The sequence below is a fragment of the Orycteropus afer genome, unplaced genomic scaffold, assembly GCF_000298275.1.
Source record: "Orycteropus afer afer isolate SDZICR_OR568_19922 unplaced genomic scaffold, OryAfe1.0 scaffold00255, whole genome shotgun sequence".
Lineage (NCBI taxonomy): Eukaryota > Metazoa > Chordata > Mammalia > Tubulidentata > Orycteropodidae > Orycteropus > Orycteropus afer.
Window position 1 is genome coordinate 4,382,904 of NW_006921842.1, and position 8,354 is coordinate 4,391,257.

Below are 8,354 nucleotides of genomic sequence, written 5' to 3' on the forward strand. Positions count from 1 at the left end.
CTACTCGCCAAAGTAGTAGGTGGAACAATGTTTTGTATAGTATGTTATGCGAATTGAGCTTGATGTCCCCTGCGACTATGGTCCCAAGCCCGCAGGATCAACTACTCGGTCCCCCTGGGTAGCTGGCTGTGACTAAATAATGACCATAACCTTGCCCCTTGTCAGCTCTACTATACACCTGGGAATTCTGATCATTCACATGAACTTATAGAAAAGCCAAATTCTTTACAGTGGCCGACAAGCTCCTACATGTTCTGGCTTCCTTTTATCTCTTAGCTTTCATCTTCTGTTATTCCCTGCTCATTCCACATAGCTACCCTGGTACCTCACCCCTCTCTTAACCTTTTCTCCACACATACATCCCAAAGGATGTGGGTCTCTTAATTTCTTTCAGGTCTTTATAGAAATATTATTATCTTGGTGTGGTCTTCATTGGCTACCTTTTCAAAATTTCAACTCTAGACACTCCTTATTCTTGCTTTATTTTTCTCTTTCTCATCCTCTATCATCCTGTATATATTATTTACTCATCTGTTTTATTGCCTGTGTATCACAGAATTAAATGTGAATTCAAAGAAAGCAGACCATTTTGTCTTTTTTGTTCCCCAGCATATTCCCAATGCACAGAACCATGCCTGGCACATTGTGAACTCTCAAATGTATGGTGGAATAAGTAAATCTTAAAATTCATTGATGGAAAAGAAACACTATTGTTTTTGAAGGGAGTAATGATGGTATAATAATTAGGTTTTAAAATGTTAGATATACGTTTCAATTTTAAGAGATGAACTCATATGATGTGCTTTGAAGTGAAAGGGATGTAGATAAAACATATTTGGCCAGTGATGATTTTGAAGCTGGGTGAGGGGTATATAAGGTTTATTTATACTATTCTCTCTACATTCATATATTTTGAATGTCTCATAATGAAAAAAAAAAAAAGTTTTTAAAAATGAAAACAATATCTGAAGAAAAAAAAAACCTGATACTGTATTCTCAGTCACTGAAAGCAGCACCATCTCTCTGGATAGACTCCCACTAGCTCTGTCCTCAAAAATTGCTGTAATTTGGGAGCCATTTGAGTCTTTGCAGTGAAATAAAGTTATAATGCAAGTCAGAACCATCCTTTCTTAGAGATCAGTATATTTTCTCTGCAAGCAAACTACAAGGAAAACATGATTTGGTTAGAAAACTCATAAATCTGTAATCAAACAGACCTAGTCACAGGTTTACAATTTGTGTAGCATCAAGTCTTGGCCCTAGTTGCATGTGAGAAGCACCTGAGGAGTATTAAAAATTACTGTTATCTGGGCTCTGGTGGTGTAGTGCCTAAGGCATTTGACTTAACCAGAAGGCAGGGGTTCAAATCCACCAGCCACACTTCTCAGAAGGAAGATTGGGCAATCTACTTCCATAGAGATACGGCCTGGGAAACCCAAGGAGGGTCACTGAGTCAGTATCAACTTGACAGCAGTGAGGTATTACTATATTATTATTATTATCTGGGCCCACCCTCACACTGGATTAAATTGGTCCTAATTGGGCCCTAGGCAAAGGTATTTTTATAAAAGCTACCCAAGTGCCCTAGTCACCCTTCAGGCCTGGAATTGAAATTCTGGAATGGATTTTTTTCCATGGCTTCCAGCCAAAAAAAGACAAGTAAATAAGGTGAACATTTACACCAGGCAGGTAGACTCCTTAGAACAATCAGTCATGGAAGATCAGTAGGGCACTATTTGTTCAAGGTGATAGCTCAGAAGCAGGAAGCCATAGGAAAGAAGTTATTATGTGCTGTCGAGTTGGACTCAACTCATAGCGACCCCTCCTTGGGTTTCTGAGGCATTATCATTACTGGAAGTAGATTGCCTCATCTTCCTTCCGAGGAGTGGCTGGTGAGTTTGAAGCTCAAGCCTTCTGGTCAGCAGTCAAGTGCCTTAGGAAAGAAGGACGTAGGGAAAGGGTAACCACAAGGAAGAAGTGTGAAGAGAGCTGTTACAATATAAAACAAAATGTGTATGAACTGCTGTATGGAAAATGAATTTGCTCTGTAAATTTTCAGCCAAGTCAATTTAAAAAATAGATACAAATTGGAAAAAAAAAAAAGTAACTAACCTTCATTTATAAAAATAATACTTAAAAGACATAATGGAAATTACAATAGTAACATAAAAGACCAAACACTTAGGCGTAAGTTTTTAAAGTGTTCAAAAATTCTATGCAAAAAACAATTAAAAAATTGTTTTTTTAGAAAAGCTACCCAAGTAACTAACATATGCATGCAGTCAATGTAGAGAAGACTGCCGACGTATGTTGTTGCTGTTGTTATGGGCCGCCGAGTCAGACCGGACTCATAGCGACCCCTCCTTGGGTTTCCAAGGCAGTATCACTACAGTAGATTGCCCCATCTTCCTTCCACGGAGTGGCTGGTGCCGTTTGAACCACCAGCCTTCTGGTTAGCTGTCAAGTGCCTTAGGCACTATTCTACCAGAGCTGAAAACAAAATTGTCTTAGGGTCTCCTTGTGACTTGCACTTACTTTAGATTACATTTCATTCTATTACAAAAGTAATATATACTATTACAAAAGTATATAGTTTGCAAGAACTAGAAGAGTTTAGTTGCAGCCTGCTTTTCTTGATGAGACTTAAAATACGTAACAAAAACAGGTTTCTTATAGTGTTCATGAGAATCACCTCAGGTGAGCTTGGTGCAATGCTGATTCTGACTCAGCAGGTCTGGGGTGGGGCCTAAGATTCTACATTCTAGCTAGGTCCCAGGTGATGCTGATGCTGTTTATGGGTAACACTTTGAATAGCAAGAGTAGGGAACCATCAGGAGTCTGGGTTCTGATTAAAAAACTGAGTGGCCAGATTGTTTGGATGGAAAATGAACTATTGACAAAGCAATTTGTATTGTGTGTTAACTTACGTCATGGAAAAACCAAACACTGTCTTATTTAAACTTCATAGAGATGGAAATCAAGTTTCAGACATGGTAATATAATGAGGAAAACCAAGATGTACAAATGCTTTCAAGTCTCTTCCAGTCAATAACCCAACCAGCGGGAACAAAGCTTCAGGCGTTAACTGCTAATACACCCCTAATGTCATTCTTCACATGAACTCAGCTCTTGCTAGGCAGCAAACGCTACCAAATATTCCAAACTTCCAAGTCCCTTCCCAAACCAGCTAGACAGAAAACGAAGCAGGCCCATTACCCGGTAAAACCACTCTGCATTTTTATTTTCATTGCACTTTCCACCAGCACAACTTCCAGAGTGAGAAATCTATTGCCCAACCTACCAGTTTGTAGAGTCCAAAGCTTCTAAGTCCGGTAGTACAAATCAAGGCTCAGAAAAAAACCTTCACTTCATACTTTCTACTACAGACCCATATACATTAAGCCAAGTACACAGCTTCTTTCGTGGAATGTGGGTGGCTCTGAGAAGAGCCTTTTGAGTTGTGGGTATGAGAAAAACTATGCCCGCTCCCCGCGGATGCGGCGAGCCAGTTGAATGTCCTTGGGCATGATGGTGACGCGCTTGGCGTGAATAGCGCACAGATTGGTGTCCTCAAAGAGCCCCACCAGGTAGGCCTCACACGCCTCCTGCAGCGCCATTACCGCAGAGCTCTGGAAGCGAAGGTCAGTCTTGAAGTCCTGAGCTATCTCGCGAACCAACCTTTGGAATGGCAGTTTACGAATCAACAGTTCAGTGGACTTCTGGTAGCGGCGGATCTCCCGCAGCGCCACCGTGCCTGGACGGTAACGGTGTGGCTTTTTCACACCGCCGGTTGCCGGCGCGCTTTTACGGGCTGCTTTCGTGGCCAACTGCTTACGTGGCGCCTTGCCGCCAGTAGACTTCCGAGCAGTTTGCTTGGTTCTGGCCATTTTACAGAGACGGGTAAGTGACCGTACTCTAGCTGGGAGAATTTACCTTTATATATACTCAGCAACATTCTGATTGGCCTGACTACTTTTCAAAAGTCCCGCGCGCTAAAACCATTGGCTGAAAAATGAGAGACTTGATTGGTCAGTAACCGGAGGCTCTGATTGGATAACTTTCCTCATACTCCTATCCTCTCTGCCTTTAGTTTGCCTGTCATCCAAAAGAGGACCTCGGGTAGGGTAGTGCCTGAGGCTTTTGACTGCTAACCCGAAGGCTAAAGGTTCAAATTCATCGACCACTCGGAAGGAAGACTGAGCAATCTACTTCCGTAGAGATACCGCCTTGGAAACTCAAGGAGGGGTCACTAAGAATCGATGGCAGGGAGTTTGTGTTTTTTGGTATTTGTTTTAGTTATGCGCTTCTCAAACTGTACTGTCCATAGTAAACTGTATGGAGCTCTTAGAAAGATGGTAGCTATGACTCATTAGGACTGTAGTGAGAACTCAGATTCCGAGGACCATGCTTTGAGAACACATTTACTTATATTTTTTCTTCTGTCATATCGTTTTTATGCGTTAAAGCTCAGGTCGTCTGGATTGCCACTTCCTATGTCCTATGAAACTTTTAACGTATATGGCAGGGTTCCTAGGGGGAATACCAGAGAAACACGGATAAAGTGCTGGCCCAGGTGTGCCTAGCACCGAAGTGAGCAAATGTTATTTGCCTTCCCTCTTCGCCGAAATGTTTTACTTTAGCCCAGAATTTGAAAAGCTGGAGATTACTTTGTTTGCCAAAAGTCCTGTTGCTTTCTCCTTTACATTGGATCCTAATGACCTGCCATTCAACCGCTCCCACTTTTCCCTTCCGCTGAGTGAACAAGTTTGTCTCAAAAATGGATTTTTAATAAACAGGCTGTTCCTTTCTTTTTACATCCCTGCTGAGATTCCGCCCGACAAGGTTTTATAAGTGGCTTTGTAAATGGTTCCGAAACGGGTTTCCTTCCCGCTATATTCCCAAAAACTTTATTTGCAAAACCCAGCATTTTTTGGTGGAAACCTGTTTTTCCCTTTACTATTTCCCAGCTACAATACCTCGGACTCCATTCAATTAGTGAGCTAACAGAGGGTATTAATGTGTTAAAACTTATTCGATGCTTAGAAATGGTTGGTTACAACCTTTTTAGGTGAAAAGGTGGGTGGCTCTGAAAAGAGCCTTTGGATAATACGGCTAGCTCAGAACACTGTCGTCGTTACTTCACTTGCCCTTGGCCTTATGGTGGCTCTCGGTCTTCTTAGGCAGCAGCACTGCCTGTATGTTAGGCAAGACACCGCCCTGCGCGATGGTGACTTTGCCTAGCAGTTTATTGAGCTCCTCATCGTTTCGGATGGCCAGTTGTAGGTGGCGCGGGATGATACGCGTCTTCTTGTTATCGCGCGCGGCGTTGCCCGCCAGCTCCAGGATCTCAGCGGTCAGATACTCCAGCACCGCCGCCAGGTACACGGGAGCGCCGGCCCCAACTCGCTCGGAATAATTGCCCTTGCGAAGAAGACGATGCACACGGCCAACCGGAAACTGAAGTCCAGCCCGGGAAGAACGAGTTTTGGCTTTCGCACGAGCCTTACCTCCCTGCTTCCCGCGTCCAGACATAGCGACGAAGAGAGCAAAAGAGCCGAAAAAGTGTCTGCGAAAATGAGACTAAGTGGTCTGACTTGGTAGCAACTAGCCTATTATACTCTACGGTAGTTTAGTAAAATGGCCTGTGCTATTGGCTGAATACAAATGTGAACCAATCAAAATGTAGAGCTAAACAACTTTATTTGCATAAAGCGGCCCTTGTTGAAAGGTCAAATTATTTTAGGTTGAACAAGGGAAGAGCCAATGAGAGTTTGAAAAGAAAAGCCTATTACGATGTAATGAAATAGAAACAGCCAATCAGCATCTGTATCACTGCAATTCCTAATTTGCATATGCACCTAACAAATAACAAGGGCGTTAGCCCTACGCAGTTTCGTTTTGGTTTCTCGTGGTGTAAATCTTTCCTCAATAATGCCTGAGCCAGCTAAGTCCGCACCTGCTCCGAAAAAGGGTTCTAAGAAGGCGGTGACGAAAGCCCAGAAAAAGGATGGCAAGAAGCGCAAGCGCAGCCGCAAGGAGAGTTACTCTGTTTACGTGTACAAGGTGCTGAAGCAGGTCCATCCGGACACTGGCATCTCGTCCAAGGCCATGGGCATCATGAACTCGTTTGTCAATGACATCTTTGAGCGCATCGCAGGTGAGGCATCTCGTCTTGCGCATTATAACAAGCGCTCGACCATCACTTCCAGGGAGATCCAGACGGCCGTTCGCCTGCTGCTGCCGGGGGAATTGGCCAAGCATGCCGTGTCTGAAGGCACCAAGGCTGTCACCAAGTATACCAGCTCCAAGTAAGCGTGCCACCTGCATAATTGCGCTAACGACCCAAAGGCTCTTTTAAGAGCCACCCACGTTGTCACTTGAAAGTCTGTAACTTGGTAAATAGGCTCACATGCGATGAGAATTACTAAAATCTAGAGACATATAGATCACGAAAGCAAGTCTGTAACGAAATTGTACTCCGCTAGCAGCCACTGACAGAGTTAGGGTTCTGGTTTCACCTCATTTAATATATCTTCCCCCAGCCATCTCAAATGTTTTCTTTTCGTACCCCTATTGCTCTTGAGGGAGCTCTGGTAGCGTAGTGCCTGAGGCTTTTGACTGCTAACCAGAAGGATGGAGGTTCAAACCCACCACCCCTGCTCGTAAGGAAGGTTGGGTAATATACTAGTACGTAGTGATAGCGCCTGGGAAACCCAAAACGGGTCGCTATGAGTCTGGGTCCGACTCGGCGGCACATAACGACAACAACATTGCTCTTGATGGAGAATAACCAGAGGATTTTACAGCCTTTAACAAAATGTTGAATGGTGCGAAATCTACACACATGATTAGAGTAATAGGGAAAACGAAACTAATTCGTTTTGTAGTTTGCTTCCATGAGAATGGTTGGAGGAACACCACTTTAAATTATTCCTAAATCAAAGATCTTTTAAACCAATCTTTGCTACATCCAAGGTTCAAAATCCACTAACGTGTCCACAAATACCTTCTCTGAATGTTCTAGATTATTTCAGGTAACTAAAATGCTACCCCAGGCAAAGTCAGAAACTGTCATGTACCTGGCTGAGTGTATCCTATAATCAATACTTAAGAGACAGAATCTCCAGCTTTACAAATGAATGACCAGAAGAATTAAGGATAAATGAAGAACTGAAGTTAAAGGACTTGCCTCTTACACACATCTAATAAAACTGAAATTTGAATCCCTGTCTGATTCAAAGAGTGATTCCAAGGTCTCTTTCTTCCATGGCCCCACACTATTTTAGAAATTTTTTTTCTCATGGAAGAAAGCTAGTTCCAATCACAAATCCAAAGAGAAAATAAAGTGTTGGCATAAAAGTAAAACTGATCAAGTTTTACATACTCTTTGAAACATAACAAAGTCCTTACACTGGGAAAGTTCCTTACCCCCAAGAAAAGTGAGTTGGAAATTTTAAGATGACCTGAAAGCAAGTTTAACTTTTCTAGGTATTGTGTGAGGGAAAATCATAAGAATTAGCAGTGTAAAACTAAGCTCAAAATCTCATTTTCTACTTACTAAATACGTCTATGTGAACATTAAATAATAACCAAACCAAACTCACTGCCAACAAGTCATTCCAACTCACAGAGCAGAGTAGATTCCAGCCCACAGAAGAGTGGTACATAGGGGTTCTAAGAATGTAAGTCCTTTTTCACTTTTTTTTTTTTTTTAGTAGACTACCTCATGTTTGTCAGAAGGAGCAACTGGTGGGCTTAAACTACCAACATTTTGGTTATTAGCCAAATGTTTTAACTCCATTTACTCATTCAAGTATAAAACCATCATACACAACTGCTTTTCTCTTTCTATGAATAGTTAATGGTATACAAAGTCTTGTGATTCTACCTTTTTTTTTAAATATGGCCCATATCTCTGGTTATTTTAGCTAAAACCTGGAAATACTATCTATGTTTAAGAGTATAACTTAAGCTGCAAATAGTTTTCATCCATAATGAAATACTATAAAGCTATTAAAAATGATGTAGAAACATCTGCAACACTATGGCTCCTTGTCACATGTCAGGCCTGGAATTGAACTTACTCTTGTGGCTTCAATTTCTGCCAAACAACGGATAGGCCTACAAGGTGAACTACCAACCACATGAGATAGCTACACTACCTAAAACAATCAACCATGGGAAATCAGAAGGGCAGTATTTCCACAAGCTAATAGCTCAGATGTCAGGAATGCTAAGAAAGGACACAAGGAAAAGGTAACAATGGGAGGAAGTGGGAAGAGACCTGTCAATGTCATGAAATGTGTAAACTTTTACCCAAATCACAATTTTAAAAAATAATTAAAATTAATAAA

General features: G+C 42.0%; 3 protein-coding genes across 3 annotated transcripts; 1 reads left to right on the forward strand and 2 right to left on the reverse strand.

Moving 5' to 3' along the window:
• Positions 1–3,476: 3,476 nt before the first annotated feature.
• On the reverse strand, positions 3,477–3,955 carry LOC103204643 (histone H3.1). The gene is given in 2 exon segments (XM_007949857.2): positions 3,477–3,916; positions 3,919–3,955. Coding segments are annotated over 2 exon segments (477 nt in total).
• Positions 3,956–5,139: 1,184 nt separating this feature from the next.
• Positions 5,140–5,532, reverse strand: LOC103204642 (histone H2A type 1-D). The gene has a single exon (XM_007949856.1). It carries the CDS (start codon positions 5,530–5,532, stop codon positions 5,140–5,142), a length of 393 nt encoding a protein of 130 aa, XP_007948047.1.
• A 399-nt stretch (positions 5,533–5,931) lies between these two features.
• On the forward strand, positions 5,932–6,312 carry LOC103204641 (histone H2B type 1-C/E/F/G/I). The gene has a single exon (XM_007949854.2). The coding sequence runs from the start codon at positions 5,932–5,934 to the stop codon at positions 6,310–6,312; it is 381 nt and encodes a 126-aa protein (XP_007948045.1).
• Positions 6,313–8,354: the final 2,042 nt, after the last annotated feature.

Bases quoted from the DNA above. Each gene is read 5' to 3' on its own strand.
- LOC103204642 (XM_007949856.1), bottom strand. From the start codon at position 5,532: ATGTCTGGACGCGGGAAGCAGGGAGGTAAGGCTCGTGCGAAAGCCAAA.
- LOC103204641 (XM_007949854.2), top strand. From the start codon at position 5,932: ATGCCTGAGCCAGCTAAGTCCGCACCTGCTCCGAAAAAGGGTTCTAAG.